Raw genomic sequence first — 22,732 nt, forward strand, 5'->3', positions numbered from 1 at the left:
GTTTAACATAGAAAAGACATGAATAAAAGGGAATGTGATAAACACAAACAATTATTAATGGTCTAGAGAAGGTAGTTTGGGAGCTTCTGTTCTCCCTGTTTCATAAGAATAAGGGGCCATTCAATTAAATTAAAAAATGGGAAAATTAAAACCAATAAAAGGAAATATTTTTCACATTATGTGTATTTCTCAAACTCATGGCCACAGGAAGTTGTTGAGGCCAAGAACTTATTAAGATTCAATAAGAGACTGGAGAATTATATGGATAATACGAATATCCAGAGTTATTGTAAATAATGGTATAAATATTGTAAGGGACATTAAAACGTATGCTTTGGGGCTTAAACCAATCTCTAATTCAGTGGTGCACAAACTCTTCCAGTCATGCCCCCCTTTACCATTAACAGAATGTGTCCATGTCCCCCCGCCCCATTACTGAACAGCCAAGGCTTCCTCAGCAGCAGCAGAGGTTGGGCTGAAGGTGGAGCTGGGGCAGCAACTGGGGATGGAGGAGATATTGAGATTATATGAGAGTAAACTCAGATCTGACATTTCAGTGTGGACTAAAATGTACTGCTTCTAATAGGGTGCAAGTTATTTGACCCCTTTTGGGTTCACAGCTAATTTATGACTGAAATGTCTGCCTGTACCTCACTCATTACCACTTAGAATTCTTCCCCCCTGCACGTTGATGAGCCACAATGCAAATTCGTTTTTGCTGCCTTGTTTGTTTTTTAGGGATGATTTTCACAAGATTGTGCTGTGTTCCACAAAAAGAAAAAAATCCTCTTGAGGTTCTTCTTATGTCTTCTGTGTCATAATCAATACGATATATGTTTTCAAGCTTTTCCTCTGCAACCTGGAGGGCTAACACCTTGAAAATAAAGCTGAGATACTCCCGTAATACCCTAAATCCAGGAGTTAGGGCTTTAAATACCGAACCTTCTGAGACGGGCAATAAAATCACAAGAGTAAGCAACACTGCAAATGTGGTTTCTAGAGCTGCCCCGTGAGTCGTGACGCGCTGCTAGTTAGTGAGACACATGGCCACGGTGTTACAAACGGTGAGGGTGAGCCCTTCCCCCCCATTCAGTGCACCACTGCGGCCGCTGCCTGACCGGAGCTCAGGAGCCTGTGGGAGAAGCTTTGGGCACAGGGGCCGCTGACGCTGCGATAGGGCTGGAGCTCAGGGCCCAGGAATGCCCAGCCCCACCCACCTGTTGGCTCACCCCAACATGCGCAGGGCGCGCGCACCCACCTCTCCCGAGTGCCCGGGGCTGCTTCCTGCTAAGTCACCTGATCGCGCTCTCTGTCATGTGGCCGCCGGGCTCCTCCAATCAGCGGCCCCGGAGCGCTCGGGCCGTCAATTCAAACAGTTAGACCACGACGGTTAGCAAGTGTCATCGTGCTGGGTGGTCGCTCCCCTCCCCCAGCACCCGCCATCTCCGGCCTGCGTTCGGGGCCGCGGCGAGCAACATGGAGAGCCGGCTGGTGACAGCGGGGCCCTACCGCGCCACAAAGCTGGTTAGAGGGGATGGGGGCGGCGGGTCAGCACGCGGGGCGGGGGGAGAGTCTGTGGGGTGCCGGAGTGTGAGGTTCAAAGCGCTTCCTGGTGGGGAGGGGGACTGGAGCCCCTGAGGGGACGGGTGACGGGGCAAAGGCAGCAAGGGGCGATGGGGGTCGAGGGGCTGCTGGGGGGACTGGAGCCCCTGAGGTGACGGGGCAAAGGCAGCAAGGGGCGATGGGGGCCGGGGGCTGCTGGGGGGACTGGAGCCCCTGAGGGGACGGGTGGCGGGGCAAAGGCAGCAAGGGGCGATGGGGGCCGGGGGCTGCTGGGGGGACTGGAGCCCATGAGGGGACGGGTGACGGGGCAAAGGCAGCAAGGGGCGATGGGGGTCGAGGGGCTGCTGGGGGGACTGGAGCCCCTGAGGGGACGGGTGGCGGGGCAAAGGCAGCAAGGGGCGATGGGGGTCGAGGGGCTGCTGGGGGGACTGGAGCCCCTGAGGGGACGGGGCAAAGGCAGCAAGGGGCGATGGGGGTCGAGGGGCTGCTGGGGGGACTGGAGCCCCTGAGGTGACGGGGCAAAGGCAGCAAGGCGTGATGGGGGTCGGTGGGTTGCTGGGGGGACTGGAGCCCCTGAGGGGACGGGTGGCGGGGCAAAGGCAGCAAGGGGCGATGGGGGCCGGGGGCTGCTGGGGGGACTGGAGCCCCTGAGGGGACGGGTGACGGGGCAAAGGCAGCAAGGGGCGATGGGGGCCGGGGGCTGCTGGGGGGACTGGAGCCCCTGAGGGGACGGGGCAAAGGCAGCAAGGGGCGATGGGGGCCGGGGGCTGCTGGGGGGACTGGAGCCCCTGAGGGGACGGGTGGCGGGGCAAAGGCAGCAAGGGGCGATTGGGGTCGGGGGGCTGCTGGGGGGACTGGAGCCCTTGAGGGGACGGGGCAAAGGCAGCAAGGGGCGATTGGGGTCGGGGGGCTGCTGGGGGGACTGGAGCCCCTGAGGGGACGGGGCAAAGGCAGCAAGGCACGATGGGGGTCCGGGGGTTGCTGGGGGGACTGGAGCCCCTGAGGGGACGGGGGAAAGGGAGCAATGAGGGCTGGGGGCCTGGCTGGAAGGAATGGGGACCCGTGATCTAAATGCGCTCAACTTTTTGCTTTCATCTTGTCTTCTCCCCCCCCCCCCCCTCCTCGTTCCCTCTCCCTTGCAGTGGAATGAAGTTACTAAATACTTTCGAGCAGGGATGCCACTGCGGAAGCACAGGCAACGTTTCAGAAAATACGGTAATTGTTTTAGTGCCGTGGAAGCCGTGGACTGGCTCCAGGAACTGCTTAGGAGCAACAGGAATTTTGGTCCAGAAGTTACTAGGCAACAAACCGTTCAATTACTAAGAAAGTTTCTCAAGAATCATGTAATTGAGGACATAAAAGGAAGATGGGGATCAGAAAATCTAGATGACAACAACAACCTATTCAGGTGCTGTACGGGTGTATGCAAATTGCTAAGCTGTGAAAACTAACCAAGAGTACTCTGTAACGGGATCAGCAGTTACTTTACTGTGGGGAAAGTAATTTTCAATCAAAAGCAATACTGATTCACCAAGAAGTCTGCTTTTCCTCTACTCCTTCATTAATAATGCTGTTATGGGCTGCAGCCCAGCATTTCTGTAGCACTAAGTGCAAGGGGCCTTTCCTGAACCCCACCCTGGCCCCAGAGCTTGCAAGATGGATAGCATGCATAAGCATTCCTACATTGTGCTGTCTCCCTCCCACGCCAGTGCCTTCTACAGCGTACAGAAGGTATAATTGGAGCAGAATCTTCTCCAAGGACTTAACTTGAAAGTTGAACTTCCCCCTACTGACCTCCAATGAATTTGAGAGAAGGGAATGATAGTCCAAAGCTAATTTGGAATTTTGCCTAATTTAAATTAGGTATATGTTGTAGAGGTGTTCTGTGTTTTCTTCTTTTTATCTTAAGCCTCTAAAGAGTCTTATTGGAATCATCACTGGGCACTAAATTTTTTGATGAAACTAAGTTATTTTTTAATATGTTCCGAATGTATTTACATTTCTCTTGTTAATTATAGATTCCCTTCAACCTCTCCAGTTAAAACTTTGCCAAGAAGGTCCCTGTTGAAAGAGGACACAGAAAATATTCCAAAAGAGGAAGAAAGGCTCTTTAAACTACCACATTTCTCCAGAAGGACTCCTAAAAAATATGAATTACTTGATACTCTGGTAATAACTTGTGCTTCTTATCGTTCATGTGTTCTTTTCAGCATTAGGAAAACACATATAATTATCCTTTAGTGGCTGTATCATCTACTTCTATAGAATCTTCATCTCCAGCTGAAAAAATAAACTAGCAGTTTCCTCTGGACTACTCTCAGTGAAGTACAACAGTATGAGAATGCGACAGAAAGACACAGCAGCCCTGGTAACAAAAAGCCTTTATGCTGTATGTGGCTGCTTAAAGCTTGGAATGCAACATGAACGGTAGATGTTCAAAATACTGTTTGTATGAAAACCATTTTAATTGTAAACTTTTACGTGGACTTGCTGAAATCTGACAAATTGGAAATAGTGAAATTAAATATTTCTGGCTTTGAATTGTATGTAGTAGATTGAACTACACTGTACAGTAGAAACTGAAATCGATATATCCAACCTCTTCTCTTACCCACAACTTTAGATTAACAATAGACTGGTATTGGCTTATTCTTTTTTTTTTTTTTTTCCCTCATTTACTCACATAATAACAGAACTAAAAAAGATCACTTAATGCTCTTCCTCATTCCCCCCCCGAATATGTTTTATATATTTAAATATTTTATTCTTTTTTGTCAGATGATTAAGAATTTATGAGGAATCTTAGAAACTATACATTTTAGGAACACTAAATCAGGGTACATTACTTAGCTGTTAAATTGCTTAACTCTACAACCTTGAATAAAGCTGACCGGTCATTATTTGTTTTATACTTTTGCTAATTTTTTTTTGTGTTTCTGACTTTCTGAATTTAGGCCCCAGTCTCAGTCCTGCAAGCACTTATGCATGCATTCAGTATTTAGGGCCTTGGTCTCACATTTCATTCTGCATTTTGTTACTTTTTGCCTTTAAATTTCAAAATTATGGAAGTATGGTTGGGGTTTTTTTTCTGCAGTGGACGGCAAACATTTCTGTGGATGGAAAAGAGCTTTAGCCTTCTGTTTTAAGATGGGAGAAGACCCATTTAGTGTTAAGAGATCTTAAATTATAAAAAAGAAAATGAATGTGTTCTTTAATTTAGAATAGAGCCTTTTTACAAGTGTATGTGAGTAGGTTTTTGTTTTTAAATAACATTTTACTGGAATTTTGAGTTTGGCTTTTGAGCTACTTCAGAGAGTCAACAAAATATAACATGCATGATTGCTTATTTGTAGGAGAACATAGAAAACACAAAAAGTGAAATAATGGAAGAGGACAAGGAAAACTTACACAGGAAGAAAATAAGTCAAGAGGATATAGAAGAAATTTGGCGAAACATAATTTTGATACAGTAAGTCAATAACAAACTGGAAATGGTTGGGGAGGGCGTGTGTATATATCTTTTCCTGCCAGTACATATGGATTAGGCCATTTTAGCTTCAACATACCATCAGAGCAGAAGGTACATCCATGACTATATGCTGTGTCAATAATCAATGATCTAAACAAATGTTTAAATTTTTCAGAAAACTTTTTAATCCTGCAGAAGGAGTAGTTCTGCTAAGTTACACAAGTAACCCATGTACTTTCTAATATATTATCAAGGACCACAGTATTATATTTAGGAAAGTTGCTAAAGTAAATATTATAAGGAGTGAGAATTGCACGTTGAGTAGCTGATTTTCTCTTCCTCCTTTCCTTTGTGGTGTGTATCTGGCACACTTCCTCAAACACTGAATTTATGGCCTGCTTCTTGTTGTTGGCTCTTCCTATTGGTTCAGACAGACCTTTAGTCTGTGGCATAAAAACTTATCTCTGACACTTGGAAGCTTTGGTCTTGGACTAAGAACTTAGAGTTTAATAAGTTAAATTTTGAGGTTTTATTGCTTGTTGAAGAGGTCCTAAAGTAATTAGCTTGCGTTCACGTGCTATCAAGACTTCTGAAACAACATTTGTTCTCTTCCACCCTACAGCTTGCAAACCATTTTAGGTCTACCATCTTTGGAAGAAGTCTTGCACTCAGCGCAAGTAATTCCTCAATATGTCATGTACAACATGACTAACACAAGTAAACATGGTGTTGTTGTTCTGCAAAACAAATCAGGTTTGGTTTTGGTTTTGACATTTGCTTCAAGTGCCAGTATTTAGTTATTGTCAAGTGGTGGATGACAGTAATTAACTATAGTAGTACTTAAAACAGATTTGCTTAGGGTGATAACTTCTGTAGTCTACTTTTCTTTCAAAATTAAAAAGTAGGGCAGGTGAGAATGTAATAAGTATAGTGATTCTATGTATTCTTTTAAAACTAATTAAATTCTATATATGATCTTCCTGTATTTAAAGTTTAACATCAGGTGGCTAGAGTATATAGTATATAGTGGCAGTTGCTGAACAATTTTCTTAAATTTTTTTTTGCAGAAGACCTCCCTCATTGGGTATTGTCAGCTATGAAGTGCCTTGCATACTGTAAGTTATACAAAAGTAGTCTTTAAATTTCAGATGTGAAGAAGCTTATTTTGAGGAGTGGAAATTCCAAAATGTTTGCTTATACGTGAGAGGTACTAAGCTCTTCTACACTGGATGCAAGTTCAACTATATCTAACAACCTGATGTATTCAGAAGATATAACAGTAGGCTGCATAAAACAATTGTGTACAGAGGTGACCTATAAGGAAGAAGAGGTAAAGATAATGAAGTTACGTGTGCATTAAAGAGAAAAGAGATCCTATAGACCAATGTACTACTCCTAATCATTGAGTAGACTACCTAAATATCCTAGTACCAGGTTGCACTCTGTGGATCCATGCATGAATCTCTCCCTGCCCTTTCAGAAGGGGATGGTCAGCTGGGGATTTTAACTGAAGTGAGAGGAAGACGGCAACATTCCCCAACCAATTAGGGAATCTGCAGGAACATACAACTTAGAACTCAATTAATGTAATATGGAGCCCTGCTATGCTGGAGGACCTCACTATCTCTTCTCACTATAAGGAGGGGTCCAAGTGGTAGCTACAGACTGCTGAGTCACTGGAAGAAGCTATGCTGGCAGGAGCTGAGCAGAGATGAAACTTGAGTCTTCAGGCACAGTGCCTCTGTGGTTCCTTCTCAGATGTGGTATTCCAGGGACTAAACTACCTGCTTCTTGCACAGAATTGCTTGCTTCTCCCAGGCTGTGAAATAATTCAGAAAAAACTCTGAGCCAAACCTTGAAGAGTTTGCTAGTTTGGCCTAGCCCAGCCCATAATGTGATTATTTTTATTTTTTCTGAATAGGCATCAACAGTGCTCAAGATTTTTGGCATTCTTGATGTAAAATATTCCATAGTTTCCACTCTAAAGAACTATCTTTATTAGCCACTATCCATAACTGAAGGTGTGACAAACTTGCAGCACAGTCCTCTCCACTCTAGTTTTTATATAGAAAAGAGGGAATGAAATGAAGAAGTGGAATATTTTCAAGACATAGGTATATGTTCCTACATTGTAGAATCAGTATAGCAAAATTAAGCAAATTCTCTTGAGAAATGAATGGGTGTCACTTCTATCTATGTAATGATCTACACTGCATTTTTTCAGGTTCTTGGCTTTGCCCTGGACTAAAATAGCCTTTTTAAAAATAATATAAAAATTAGCAAAGTTTATAAACTTTAAAAAAAAAAATTACACATGTGAAGTGGGCTAATAGAAATGACTTCACTTGGGATTTTGGGATGTCAGTCCTTCATTTACAGTAACTCCTCACTTAACAGTGTAGTTATGTTCCTGAAAAATGCAACTTTAAGTGAAACTATGTTAAATGAATCCAGTTTTCCCATAAGATTTAATGTAAATGCGAGTGGTTAGGTTCCAAGGAAATTTTTTGGGGCAGACAAAAGGCATTATATACTGTACTGTACTGTGGTTGAGAGGTGCTCCTGGCTTACCCCACACAGGCACAGCCCGCTACAGACAATGAGGTAGGAAAGGATGCTAGGAAGCGCCTTGCGCAGCATCAGCAGCAGCTTTCCCCCAGAAGAACAGGCGCCGACTTTGCCAGGGGATGCTCCAGGCCCGTCTATTCCCAGCCCCTCTCCACCTCCTCCCCGGAGCACGCCGCATCCCTGCTCTTCCCTCTTCCTCCCAGCTCTTGCCTGCCGCCAAACAGCTGTTTGGCAGCTAGGGAGACGCTGAGAGGGAGGGAGAGGAGGCGGAGAAGAGGAACTTGTGCAATGCTCCCTTGCTGCTGCTCATCCACAGTCGCTGCTCATCCACAGAATCCTACAAACAGTGGACAGAGCAGGCAGCCAAATGACATTATATGGGAGCATTGCACAACTTTAAACGAGCATGTTCACTAATGGAGCAGCGACATAACTTAGAAACAACGTTAAGCGGGAGGACGTTAAGTGAGGAGTTACTGTAAAAAACAAAAAAAACCCACAGTTTATAAATGCTGTTGAACAAATATGTATGACTATGTTGAAAGTCTTGTATCCAATTGAATTCTTCATCAGTTGTACAGAATCTGATGTGTAACTTTTTTTTTTTTTTTTTTTTGGAGAGAGTTTGGAGAGGTAGGGAAAACATGAGTTTGACCTCATCGAGTTTCCTGCAGAGCAGTTCTCCTCAAAGAAGCAGTTTGGGGCATGCAAAATTTAGAAATGTCATGTCTTCCAACTCACCATTTCACATGTACTGTACAGTAACTCCTCACTTAAAGTTGTCCCGGTTAATGTTGTTTCATTGTTATGTTGCTGATCAATTAGGGAACATGCTCATTTAAAGTTGTGCGATGCTCGACTGTTATGTTGTTTGGCTACCTACTTTCTCCACAGCTGGGAGCCGCCCTAAGCAGACCCCCACCCCCCCAACAGCGCCATCCACCCGCCGGCAGACCTCATGGATCGGTCCCTTCCCCCTCCTCCCCCTGCCTCCTGCCCGTGGCAGTCAGCTGGCTTGTGGGGTTTAGGAGGGAGGGGGGGAGGAGTAAGGACTCGGTGCGCAGGCTTCCCCTGCCTCCTGAACACAGCTGATTGCCCTGGGCAGGAGGTAGGGTGGGGAGGGAGGGGGAGCCTGCGCGCCGAGTCCGCATTCCTCCCTCCTTCCTCCTAAACACCGCAAGCCAGCTGATTGCCCCAGGCAGGGGGGATGGGGGAAGACTCGGCGCGCCTCCCCCGTCCCTCTCCTGCCTGCGGCAATCAGATGGCTTGCCACATTCAGAAGGGAGGGGGGAGGAGTGAGGACACAGCGTGCAAAGTAAAGGGGGAGGGGGCTTGAGGGAAGGGGGGGGCTTGGGGGCAGGGGTGGAGTGGGCGGGCTGAAGGTTGAGTGATGACAATCCTGACAGGGAATGCTGCTCCAAAGTGATTAGGGAAGTTGGTCATCTAATGACTTGCTATAAAGAAATTTACCGGGGGGGGGAAGGAAAGCAAAACAACAATCTCTCGATGTGTTTTTTTTAGTTCAGTAAGTTCAGAAAGAGGAGCAGCCGGACAATCCACCCTCTTCCAATCTCTGACTCCACCACCTCAACCAAGCTTCATACTCAGCAATGATGACTGTAGTATTAAATTGCTTGTTTAAAATTGTTTAAAATGTATATAATGCCTTTTGTCTGACAAAATAAAATTTGTCTGGAACCTAACCCCCCCCCCCCCCGTTTACATTAATTCTTATGGAGAAATTGGATTCGCTTAACATTGTTGCACTTAAATTCACATTTTTCAGGAACATAACTACAACGTTAAGTGAGGAGTTACTGTATCTGCATTGGTGCCTGTGCCACTGTGTGGCTTTTTTACGGCCTCTCTCCCCACAACCTCCAGCAAAGCTCAATAAGAAGCTATGATGGCTGTGTCATTGCATGCATATATGTGTCTCTAACTGTTCGGTAGCAGCTGCAGAAGGGGCTCATATGCAGCTAATAGAGCCTGGAGTTAAGTTTGCACTGGGTGATTCACAGAAAGTGACATTCCCCCATTTCATGCACAGCCCCTAAAAAGCCAGAGACCATTTGTGAAGAAAACTAAAGGAAAATGGGGACAGGGCAGAGGCTGTTGCTTTGCTTCATCCTAGCCCATCTTTCTGTGGGAGTATGGTGGAGACCCATCTGCAGGGAAACTCTGGTTCAGTTTATTCTCTCCTTGTTTTCACCCGTGCCCATAAATTGGTTAATTATATGGTTCATTGCACACTTTTGAAGATGCTGTAGTGGGTGAAGAGCAAACCTAAAGTGAGCAGTTGTGATCATCTAGGGGGGATACAGGTGAACAAAGTTTGCTGTTATTGCACCAGTTATGTAAGCTTTCAGTAGTGTGTGCTCACTTAAAATAAAAAAGCACACCTATCTCCCAGATGGAAAAAAGAAACAAAACTTCAGCAGCTTTATTAGTGAATTGAGCCCTAAGCGTCTTGAATATGGAAAAAATCTTAAATCTATTCAGAGTATCTGAAAATAAACTCCTAGGTGCCTGTAACTTTTGTTTTATTGCTTATCTCTATGTAATCTGTTTGATTTGAGGGTGGGGCTGTTGTAGTAATTTTAACAGAAAAACTAAGATTAATTGCTTCTTTTGACTCCTTTTTTAGGAGTGGGTGAGAAGCAGAATGGGTTGAAGTAGTCAAATAAGGGACTTCCTCTAATTTATTAATATTGAAGTATCTATCTTCTAAAGTTGAGCGACAGCTTCTTGCTCATCTGTTGCTATATAAACAGTTTTATTCTGTTTCTGCGTACTAGTTACACAAGGCTGAACTATTGGTCCAATGTTTGTATAAGTAGATGGCTGACATGACACTCCTTGAGAAATACTAGGCCGTTCCTACCATTCTTTCTGCTAATGTTGCAGAAGTTTTTTGTTGTGTGGTGTTTTTATTTATTTATTTATTTTAAATATGTGATTATGAGAATAGTACTGTCATGAGCCTTCTTTCCTCGCCTTCTTTTTAGGGCCTAGAAGTAATGACATGAGCCAACCAACTTACGTTGGTTTTGAACGGGATGTGTTCAGAACAGTTGCTGATTACTTTCTCAATCTACCTGAACCATTGCTTACTTTTGAATACTATGAACTGTTTGTGAACATTCTTGGTATGTATGACTTGAGAAATAATGTATTTTGTTAAGTGTTAAGTACAAATTTGAGTCTAGTGGGTTACATATACGTAACTGTGTGCAGAATTTGGCCCCCAATCTGTATGGCAGTATGAATTTGTGGGAGGCCACCAGTGCAGTAGTAGCTCTACATTACAATCTGAGTGAAAATAGAATTACATTCTTGTGACAATAAATCCATATAAATTATCTGGTCTGATACTATCAAAATATAATAACCACAGTCTCAAATAGTGTAAACTAATCCTTGTCTTGTTTCTAAAAGCTAAATGTAAAGTTTTATTGTCCTTAATCCTGCATGTATGGGCTGTTTGTTGCATGTCTTGTAGTTAAAAAAAAGCATTAAACAACTAACCATGTGGACTATATTAATGTCTTATATTTGTTAACTGTTCTGTTTTACTTAGCTACTTCAGTTCATTCTTATCTTGTTCACTTTCACACCGCTTGCATCTTAACTTGTATTTCATTTTCTGATAGTTGTGTGTGGCTACATCACAATTCCATATAGACCCAGTGGAAAATACTGTATCCAAGATGAGGCGTGTGACCCACAGCCTTCAAAAACTCTGCACTTGAACTCTTTCAAGTCAACTGAATGTCTTCTACTAAGTTTACTTCGAAAAGAGACTGAAAAACAAGAGGAAGAATCTGAGCCTTCTGGAAATATTTCCCAAAATGAACATACTCTTCAAAAAGGATGTGCTAAAAAATTACAGCACTATAACTTTGCGTGTAAACAAGTCAGTGCTCATGACTTAAGAGGAGAAAGCTGTCAAAATCTGTCAGGTTTAAAGAATGAACAGGCCCAGCCTCTCAAACTTAGGGCAAGGTGCTATTCTTTGGAACGAATTGCAGCTACTACCTCAAGTTTTTGTAGTGAAGTGGGATCAAACTCCCTCTATCAATCTGACATTAACATAAAGTCAGGCAAAAATAAGGAAAACCCACTACTACACTCTGGGTACAAAGCAGAATCGCTGTTGAATATTGGATCAAATAGCACTGGGCAGAAACAACCGTGTGGTTCCAGGAGAGTGTCTGCGTCAACAGTTCACGATCAAGAGCTATGTAATGGGAATCACAAATCTAAGCAACTCTGCAGGTCTCAGAGTTTACTTGGAAGCAGTAAGTCCAGAAATTGCAGTGGCATCAATACACCTGTTGCTGAAATCACAGTAAAACCATATCCAATAGTTCATCTTGGACAAAGGAAATCAAGTACTACCAGTGTGATTACTATAGTAGAAAATGAGCCTAAGGATTCTGATATCGCAGTCAATAAACGACTCTGCAAAAGTGCAGTAGAACTTTCAGAAAACTCTTTCATTCCAGCTTCCTTTATGTTGACTGGCACGCAAAGTAAGATTGCTCTTCAAAGCATGTGGTATTGGCTTACTGTGTTGACTAACTGTCTCTGCTTTCCTACTTTCTTTAGCTCCATTGTTGGATTTTTAAATAGCAAAATCTGTTTTTCATGGTTTGTTTAAAGAATATTCTAATGGCTATGAAGTTAAGTAACTTAACTAATTATATTAAATACAAGCTTTTGTTATCTTCCATAATACATGCTCTTGGGTAGTATCCTCTCTTCTCCAAATAGTGATGTCTAAGCAGTTCACCATATTTTGCTCTTTGTTCAAAGTAAGTACTATTCCTTGTGATACAAACATCTGAAAGGAATCAGCATAGACTTCCCTGTTTCTAAGTGATGTCTCTTCACAGTTGTTGAAACTGGATGCTGAATGAAGTTTATAGGAGTCTTTAGAAGCCTGGAAATTGGCTAACCAATATATAATATAATAACAGAAAATACTCGACACTGATGTGCAGAAATAGCTTCAGTTATATTCCTTATCTGGTCTTGACCTGAGCCAATAATGTGTCAGAACAAAATGAGATAAATTGGGGGTGAAGACCATGCAAAAAATGTTGAAATAACTTTGATCCCTTTAAAGCACAGTCTTCTCTAACATAAAAAGTGGCTGCTGTCTTAACTGAATAAAATGAAATTGCTGATATTGATGTACCACTATCCTTCATATTGTTTCAAAACTTAATTACACCTGTTTTTTATAATTATTAACTTCTAGATCTTCTCCGGCCTCATTTAGAAAGGGTTGCCATTGAAGCACTACAGATATGCTGTTTGTTGCTTCCTCCACCAAATCGTAGAAAGCTTCAACTCCTAATGCGTATGATCTCTCGAATCAGCCAAAATGTTGATATGCCTCGACTTCATGATGCAATGGGCACAAGGTCTCTGGTAAGACATCTTCTTCTAAGAGTATGGATAGCTTTATTCAATAGCATAAAAATAATGCTTAAATCTGAGAAAAGCAAGAATATTCAATGTTAAAGGAGGAACTTAGTCTTTGTCTCACTACATCTAGTATGTAACACAGATATGTCACCCCGGTATACTTGTGAAAATCTGTATCAAAGTGAACTCTCTTGTTTAACTCCATCTGAACATATTCAAAATAGGTTTTTGGGAAAACGCTTTATTTGAACAGCCTTTATTAACTTTCTAAAAGAACAGAAAAGATTCAGTATCCTTTTTGCTTCAGTGTTGTCCCGTTCCTTCTACACCTCACTGTCAATAACTAAATTGATATTATGAATTAAATTCCTACAAAACCTTGTAAGTATTTTTTAACTGACTCTCTGTTTTAACTGATATGAACACAAAACTTATTTTGCTTTCCTGTATCTTAAAAGGTCTAATGGCTACGTTTTGAAAAATAGTTTTTGGCTAAAACTCTTGCTGAGTGTCTACTTGAGGTAGTTTATTTTTGTTTTGTCCAGTATGGAGTGAATTTCCATAGCTGAGTGTTAGCATAGCCTTTTTATTATATAAATATTGTGTCAGGACTCTAGCTATTGTACACCGATGCCACTAGATCTTAAAATTAAAGAATGGACCTAACTGTAGGGTTTACATTTTGAACTCTAGTAGGTCCGATGTCAGAAAGGAAACAGAAGTGAGTCTGTGGAAAGGCTTAAAGAATAGCTGTAAGGACTGAGTTTAAGCTTGCAGTGGAAAGAATAGAGGTATTTACAGTTGTTAGAATGACATCAAACCTGTAGGTTCTCTTACCTTAGTACCTACAGTTATTTTAAAACACATTAAACAAATACTGATTCAAGAATGTTAATTAAAAATGGGAAACAAGAAATGAGTAACTACTTGTCAGTTATTGCAAGTGATGTAACAGAGGTTCTGACCATTTATGCCATCTTGAAATCTCATAATGCTTCTTTTTTGTGCAAGAGACAAGGGTGTTAGCCAGTGAGCCCTAGACTATTAAAGTTTTCGTACATAAACTGGAAGGATGGTGAAGAAATTAGTATAGTTTTGATTGAAGTATGGAGCTAGAAGCTAGGCAGATCTGAGTTGTATTCCCAAATCAGTGTATACAGCCCTTACTACAGTGGGGCCTTTATCAGTGATTGGGGCCTCTAGATCCTGCCACAACACAGTCTGTAATTATTCTGGGGAGTTCATAAATATTATTAATAAAGTGATTTGAGATCTGCAAATGGAAGACCGTGTATAAGTGCAAATTATGTGTTGAGTTTTTGATTGGCTTTTTTTTTTTTAAGGAGAGCACTTCCCCTAACTTCAACTGAATATTGTTCACTTCTTACCTAAACTATTGCTGTATTGCTGCAAAATGTTCAGAAACTGCCTTGTTTCATCCCAAAAATGACTGTTTCATAGACAAACCTATTCCTATTGCATTTTGTAAAGCACTTGGGATCCACTAATACATTTGGGTGAAATGTGCCAAATAAATACTAGTTCATTATTCATTTAGAGCTGTTGGCTTCCCTCTGCTACCTTAAGCAGAGGGGAGCTAAATTTGGAAGAACCTAGTGGGCAGGTGAGGAATAGAAATATCAACTCTGTGGCATGTTAGCTTCTAGATCAGTGGTTCTCAACCTGATAAGCATTGTGGGCCACATATGCAGCTCTCTATATATTATGTGGGCCGCATCCACACAATATATATACTATCTGTGTGGCCCTGGGGATGTTACATGGGCCACAGCTGTGTTGATTGGGCCAGGGGTTGAGAACCACTGCTCTAGATTCTGCAAGCATTAACTCCCTCTGAGTCTCCTCTTCTGCTGTTACTGTGCAAAACCGGGAGAAGTTTCCATGGGGAAAAGTAACCCAGATAGCTATTTCAAGATGTGTGGCTTTTCCTACATAGTGGAGAATGTGACTGTGATGCAGTTTTCTTGGACTCTTCTTCCTGGTTAAATTTTTTTTAAATTGGAAACTAAAAACTAAGCTCTGGTTAATCATAAGAACAGAGCATAATTCTAATTTTATACAAAAATCACTGTTTCAAATGGGGGGAAATGGCAGATTTCCTCCTTGCTCTATCAATGTATGTCAATAGTGCAGGAAGGTGAGGTACTTTGATGCAAATCTGTAGCAGGGAGTGCAGTACGGAGCTGCAGGGAGAGAGAAAAGAATCCAAATGCTATAGTTGTACATACTAACAACCTGTTAAATACTTGTAGATGATACAGACTTTTTCTCGATGTGTGTTATGCTGTGCGGAAGAAGTGGACCTTGATGAGCTACTTGCCACAAGATTAGTTTCATTTCTAATGGATCATCAGCAGGACATTTTTCAAGTTCCAGCTTACCTACAGGTTGCAGTGCAAGATCATATAGAATCTCTAAAGAACGCTCAGGTGGGTCCTGTGACAAAAAGTTGAAACCCCTTTGCTAATCGCTGTTTATGAATTGTAGGGTATTAAACTACTACTGTTAGTTTACAAAATAAAAAAAAAAAAGGGAATGGAATATAGTTTTGAAGTACAAACTTTCATGCAACTAGCTTTACAATTATAGATAGGTTTTTCACTTTTTTTAGCAATTTAACTTATTAAAACTTGCATTTAATTTACAATGTAACTGAATGCCAATGAGGCAATAACTTTGCAACCAGGCAAGATCCTTCAAGCATGTGTAGACTCTTTTGTTGCCATTCTTGTTTCAGTTCCAACATCCAGGGGAAGACATCAGTGCTATTTTGCCAACTTATTCATATTGTAAGCGGATAACTCCTCAGGAGTTTGATGAACAAAAAGTTTCTACCTCTCAAGCTGCAGTTGCAGAACTCTTGGAGAACATTATCCAGGACAAAAGCTTGTCTCTGAGAGACAAAAAGAAAAAGCTAAAACGGGTAAGAAAAGAAATGGGCTATTTTTTTTTTTTTTTTTTTTTGGTGGGACTTTGGTTTTGGGTTTTTTTTTTAGAACACTCAGTTGCAGCATGCAAATTGGTTTTAAAACATGCATAGAGGTGGAGGAGAGAATTAGTTACCTAATTACTAGATCCTAGCACATCAGCAAACTCTTTAAAAATGAATTCTAGTCTGATAGCAAAAAGAATTGGGTACAGCCATCTGGATGAGTGCTTGTTGTGATGGCAAGTTCTGATCCTGTTTTGAAGGGAGCTTGGTCTCCACTACAAGAATTCATGTTGATTAGCAACAATGTTTTTCAAACTAAGCACAATTTAAGAGTAAAACACAAATCATTTTTTTTTTCAAAGCCCTCTGCTTTAAATACCAACTCTGCGGTAGAAATTAGTTATTTCTTGTGATATACTAAATGCACCAGATTTCTTGTTTCATTTTTGTGCCAGGATCTTCACTAGGTAAAACTCTGATGTGAAGGGCACAAAAATAAAAATAGTAGTTTTGGTTAAAATTTTAAGACCAGACTATTCGGAATGAGAAGCCCTCTTATGACCAAATAACTGGTACTTTCTAACATACTCATAGAATTCTGAATAACTTACATATTGCTTCAGGTTATCTGATATTTCTAAATTCTACTAATCTGCTGCCCAGCAGTCAAACTAAAAGCTCAACAACTTTGGCAGGACTTAATGCTGGAGGATTTTTTTTCTCTTGCAGAAACCCTTTGGCAAATATCTCTGATCAGTGAATAGTGTACTTGTCCCAGAATTTACTAAGCACATCTTGTGACTCAAACACAGCTCCACAAAAGCTGCTTTTAAATCTTCAAGTTGCCCCCTTCTCCCTCTTCCACTACCCCTCCTCCAGCCTCCACAAAAATAATGATTTTTTAGGACTTGAAATGTTTCTTAAACTTGGTCACAAACCTAAAGGCTGGCCCTCCATTTTTTTTTTAATTAATTGAAACTGGTTGTATGAAATAAATAGTAGCAGCATTGGTAGATTAAATCTTTTGACTACCCCCAAATTTCTGTGTGGAAACGGGAGGGAATTCCCCATGTACCCCTTGCCTTTCATCCCTGCAAGGGTCAGGCTACAGCCTCTGCAGAGTAGGGAGTGTAGAGAGACCTCTAGCTGTAGCCCTTTGATCTTGGGGCTCACTGCATTTGCTCTAAACTGGCCCTGTATGCATATGTATTTTTGGACAAAAATGCTCAGGTGTTGTGATATTGAAATGCACAAGTTTGCCTCAGTAGCTCAAGCTGAGGCCTAGGTCTAGCAGAAAGCCAGACAGATAAAAGTACAATGCTCATCTGCACAGCCACAACACACTGTAATTTCTAAATAAAATTACTGTGCTGGAATAGTTGGTGAATTGTTGTTCCTTCATTATACCTGAACGCAACCAGAAAAGTGCATATTGCTTCTCTAGCATTTTTTGGCACTCTGCAGTGCGTCCAGTGACTTTTTGTTTGAAACTGATGGGGGGGGCAAATATTGTTTGGAAGTGGTACACCAAAAACTCAATGAGCACATGCACCACAGTCTGGGAACTTCTCATATAAAGTCAATTAATTTGTAAGACTGCGTGAGGCCATGAGAATATGTAAGAATTAGTAGTCGTACTCTCAGCGATTTGAGGCAGACACTACATACTTTCCTGAAATGATAACCCTGTGGAGCATGTTGCTTTTTTTGTGGGTTTTTTTTTTTTTTTTAATCCATATGCTCTTTCCTTTAGGAGTAGGTCCAATTATTTCTCCCACCCACCCCAAGCCTATAAACTGTGCTGTCATTTTGAAAAAGCTGACTTCATCAGCAGAAAGTTTTTGGTCTGTTGAAATAAGTTCATATACCACTTACCCTCTTCCCGACCACTGCACCAAAAAATTGAAGAGATAATAGGAAAGCAGCTTGGTTTCAGAAACCCATTTTTGATGTGATATTCCATATCTACAGATATGGAAAACAGGATGAGTAGGGGAAGCTTTCCTAGTACCATCAATATTTTCATAATCTAAACTTTAATGCAAAAAACTATATTTCTGTTGTTATGGTCATAAAAGATTCCAAATGAGAACAGAGTGTCTGCCAGTGCAAGACTGTCTTCCTTTGTCTGCAGATAGATGGCTCCAGTTTTGCTATGCTGCAGAAGGGTGAAAGCTGATTGGAATGTTCAGAACTTTGTGGATGGTGCAAACTGATAAGCCTCATGTCTATGTCACTGCTGTTTGACAAAGTCAGGAGCAACAGCAGAGAATAATATTTAAAATGGAGAGATGAGTGTAGTTCTGCATGAGGGTAACTGGCATTGGCTGAGTACAGGATAGAGGAGTGCTTGCACATACCTCCATCTCAAACACAGTAGCCAGGAGACCATGGAGTGGGCGTGGGAAAGAGAGAGAATGTACTTCTTTTTCGTGAGAGAGAGAGAGACTTCAAAGTTATCAGAGTCCGATCTGAAAGATAAAACCCATGAACAGGTTCAAACATGCCATCCTGGTAGGTATTCTAGCACCTCTTTCCCAGCAGCTGTTGGAGGCAGAAAGAGAAGGAAAAGAGGAGAATTAGCCGTAGAGAGGAACTAAAGAGTTAAGCCATGCTATATTATAGAAAAGAAAATGTAGAGTAAAGCATTGAAGGGAAGTAAGGCCTGACAAAAATACAAAATAGGGAGTACTATACACTTTTTTAAACAATGCATTAAATAGAAATGGGATAATGTTACAGTTTAATGCAGTACAAAATGGTTATTTTCCTGTAGGGCAGGAGCCAGGGGTTTGGTAGGATATCACAGCAAAGGTATTTTTCATCCTGCCTAGCAGGCTTACTCCCCAGACTGATAGTTGTCTAATCAGGTTCAGTTATATTCTTTTAAGTAGTCTTTTTTATAATTACTCTTTTTTGTTTTTTTAGTTTCAGAAGGAATATCCACTGATCTACCAGAACAGATTTCCAACTACAGAAAGTGAAGCAATATTATTTGAAAACAAACCAACAATTAAGCAACCAATGCTTAGCCTGAAAAAACCAAAGTTTCGTAGCCTAAGATACTAATTCAACTATACCTCTTGAATTTATTTATCTGGTTGGTATATGCATAGTCTAGTGAAGGATTCTTACTATGAAAATCTGATATTTACTTTGTGGAGGGGGAGAGAGATGTGCACATGCACACTTTTTATGTTAAAAGGTGCCAAAGTATCTTTGTTCTGGAGATCATTTTTCACTTATCAAATCTTGAAATGAGATAAATATTTAATGTTTACAAGTTACCCAACACATGCAAACAAATACTGAGTTGTATGTGTTGAATCACAGAAGTAAAAAGAAATGTGAAAAGAAACATGAAGTTATTAGTAACCAAAAAATGTCTGTGTGTTATTACTAGAGTCTGGGAAACTAATAGTATGCATATTGTTGTAACTTTTTTGTTAAATCTGTTTTGAAAATGATGCTATTTAAATTGTAGTTTTGGTTTTTAATAATTTCTTGTGTACTGTATAAATGCTCTGGTTGGCTACTCCGTATAGTGTGTACTTGCAAAAAAAGATTACCTTTTTGGATTGAAAAAGGTGACATCCGGGCCTCACTGGCTTCAGTAGGGCTAGAAATTCACCCTAGGTTATGGATTAATCTGTTTATCCAACTTCAAACTCATATATACTTTTCATTTTGCACTCATTTGTAAATCATTAAAATCATTTTAACTTTTTAATATATTTATACATGTTAAAACTATTATACTTGGTTTTATATATATTTCTAATTTTTGATGGAAAGCTGGTCTCAAATACATGGATAACTGACCTGAAACACTGCTTGAACAAAATAAGGAAGAGGGGAGGATGATATATACCTACACTGAACCAAATTGGCATATAGGTATTGTATATTAGGCCTCAGTGTTTTATTTATAACACTGCTGAGCTGGCTTTTACAAGACTTTTGGAAAATGTCTGTATTGTTCCCTTTCTTAAACATCATGGGTGATATTATGGCCCTAATGAACGCAATGGGAGTTTTCCTGTTGACTTGATGGCTAGGATGTCATCCCTTGTCTTCAGCAGGATTTTAAATCTCTGTGCAATAAATTTCACATCTTGAAAGTAGGTTTTTTTTCACAGGTATTTCCATACACTATGCTAACATTTGTGTACTATTTTTGTTGTTGTTGCCAGGGTTTTTTGTGGGTGGGTTTGATTTTTGTCTTTTAAATTCAGGACAACATGTGCATATGCAGGGAGCTTTTGTTGGGGGGTGGGTTTGTTTTATCCATTCAGTTTTATGGGTCACTTATTTGTCCATTCCTTAAGCACTTTTATGTATTGTTAAAGGTATAAATTAGATGTAAATGGTCACTGCTAGTTATGCTGGTGATTTAATGTAGTTAAATCACAGTTTATTTATCTATCTAATGCAAAAGCCTTGTCATAATGTTAAACTCTTTTGCACGTTGTACATGCATGTTAAGCCATACTGAAACTAAACTTTGATTGTAGGGAGCACGTGTTTTTGTGTGTGTAGTTTTTAAACTCTGGATTTGTAGATAATCTTTTTGGATGAGTCCTGGGCCTATTGTAGTCAATGGGAGTTGTACCACTAATTTCACCCTTTAACAATCCAGATCCAGCCCCTAAATTCAAACATGTGGAACTGTATACATGTGAGTAGCCCTACAAGGGGATTACTCTTTGTAAGTGTTTGTAGAATTGGGCTTCAGCTTGTACATAAAGTAGCTGCATTACAGCTGTAAAACAACAACCAGCTAAATGATGTAGAATCTTAGTGAACTGCAAAAGGTGGGATGAAGGAGGGAGGAGATTTGTGCCATTCCTTATGCATTTATAAAAGCATAGCCTGAGAGTCATCTTGCCCACCCCTCAAAAAACAAAAAAATCCTGATTGTTTTCTTACAATAGAAATGCAGGTCTTGTCTGACTTATGGGAGATGGTAGAACTAGTGAAACTGATAGAAAAAGGGAAGGGATTTTCTTTTAGGCTGGTTTTAAACTTAGTTTTTGTTAATGCCTTTATACAGTGTATAGGAGGTGGTAAAGCACAAACCTTCTTCCCTTTCCCTAAGCAAGTCACCTTTAAAGATTCCGAATCAGTAGGTATATACTGTGAAATAGTGTCTTACATCAGAATTATTATAATATCACCTATGAAAGATAAGAATTTGTATCCAACACCAATTAGCATACATGGTGAAGGAGGAATCATGAGATTTGTGGACAATGTTGCTTGAATGCTGGAAGAGTGACTTACGGAATATTCATTTTGAGACCTGTCTGTTTTAGTCTTTTGTGGGAAATCTGTGGGATGGGAGAGTTTTTATTACTGTGTCATCTGAACTTGCTGAGAGCAGGATGGGATGATGTGGAAGTAAAAGTGCATGGAGGTTAAAAACATTGCTCCATTGCTGTCAACTGTGTGGCTGCATCAGTGGTCAAGGTTGGGTATGTGGGGAGTTTAGTGACGAGCCAGGCTGAGTGCATTTAGGCTTAGTTCTTGTTCAATGCATTTGGAAATCCTTGGAGGGAATGTAACTAAAGTGTAAAGTATAATTAGTCTTCAAGTAGTAGTCCATAAGGACACAAGAATGACCATACTGGGTCAGACCAATGGTCTATCTTTCCCAGTACCTTATTTGTTGACAGTGGCCCATGCCATATGCTTCAGCGGGAATGAACAGAACAGGGTAATTACAGAGTGAGCCATTTCCCATTATCTGGTCCCAGCTTCTGGCAGTCAGAGGCTTAGGGACATCCAGAGTATGGGGTAGCATCCTTGAATTTATCTATTTCTTTCTGAACCCAGTTTAGTCTTCACAACATCCCCAGCAGCAAGTTCCACAGGCCGAGTGTGCATTGTGTGAAGAAGTACTTCCTTATGTTTGTTTTCAACCTGTCGTCTATTAATTTTATCTGGTGACCCCTGCTTCTTGTTTTACGTAAAGGAGTAAATAATCATTTTCTTCACATCATTCATGATTCTACAGACTTCTATCCCTCGCAACTTAGCCGTTTTTCTTCCAGCCTGAACAGTCCCAGTCTCTCTCCTCATATGGAAGCTGTTCCATATCTCTAATCGTTTTTGTTGCCCTTCTCCATACCTTTTCCAATTTTAATACCTCTTTTCTAAGAAGGGGTGACCAGATCTGCACACATTATTCAAGGTATGGGTGTACTATTGATTTTATATAGTGCTATTCTGACAATAAGACAGAAACTATCCCTTTCCTAATGGTTCTTAACATTTGTTAGCTTTTTTGACTGCTGCTGCACATTGAGTAGATGTTTTCAGAGTAACTATCCCCAATGACTCCAAGGTTTCTTTCTTGAGTGGTAACAGCTAATTTAGTATTTTGTATATATAGTTGCGATTGTTTTCCAATGTGCATTACTTTGCATTTATTAATATTGAATTTAATCTGTAATTTTGTTGCCCAGCCACTCAGTTTTGTGAGATCCCTTTGTAACTCTTCGCAGTCTGCTTTGGATTTAACTATCTTGAGTAGTTTTGTATCATCTGCAAACTTTGCCACCTAACTGTTTCTGTGTTTTTCCAGATCATTTATGAATATGTTGAACAGCACTGGTCCCAGTTCTGATCCTGGAAGACCCCACTATTTACCTCTCTCCACTGTGAAAACTGACCATTTCTAGCTTTTTGTTTCCTGTTTTTTAACCAGTTACTGATGCATGAGAGGACCTTCTCTCTTGTCC

At 40.8% G+C, this 22,732-nt stretch overlaps 1 protein-coding gene across 2 annotated transcripts; it reads left to right on the top strand.

The window, feature by feature from the left end:
• The first annotated feature begins 1,394 nt into the window (after positions 1-1,394).
• On the top strand, positions 1,395-20,595 carry DEPDC1 (DEP domain containing 1). Of its 2 annotated transcripts, XM_073357369.1 has the most exons (12): positions 1,395-1,524; positions 2,706-2,971; positions 3,582-3,732; positions 4,917-5,032; positions 5,655-5,785; positions 6,100-6,147; positions 10,609-10,749; positions 11,254-12,135; positions 12,867-13,039; positions 15,310-15,486; positions 15,795-15,980; positions 18,918-20,595. In XM_073357369.1, the coding sequence occupies exons 1-12, from the start codon at positions 1,477-1,479 to the stop codon at positions 19,056-19,058; spliced, it is 2,460 nt and encodes an 819-aa protein (XP_073213470.1). In that variant the 5' UTR covers positions 1,395-1,476; the 3' UTR covers positions 19,059-20,595. The 2 variants fall into 2 exon arrangements, with proteins under 2 accessions (XP_073213470.1, XP_073213471.1); XM_073357370.1 differs by lacking the exon at positions 11,254-12,135.
• Positions 20,596-22,732: the final 2,137 nt, after the last annotated feature.

Source organism: Lepidochelys kempii, chromosome 8 (assembly GCF_965140285.1).
Source record: "Lepidochelys kempii isolate rLepKem1 chromosome 8, rLepKem1.hap1, whole genome shotgun sequence".
In the NCBI taxonomy this organism is placed as follows: domain Eukaryota; kingdom Metazoa; phylum Chordata; order Testudines; family Cheloniidae; genus Lepidochelys; species Lepidochelys kempii.

Coding starts and splice junctions, on each gene's coding strand:
- DEPDC1 (XM_073357369.1), top strand. CDS start 1,477: ATGGAGAGCCGGCTGGTGACAGCGGGGCCCTACCGCGCCACAAAGCTG. Junction 2,972..3,581: donor GACAACAACAACCTATTCAG/GTGCTGTACGGG, acceptor TGTTAATTATAG/ATTCCCTTCAACCTCTCCAG. Junction 15,487..15,794: donor AATCTCTAAAGAACGCTCAG/GTGGGTCCTGTG, acceptor TTCTTGTTTCAG/TTCCAACATCCAGGGGAAGA.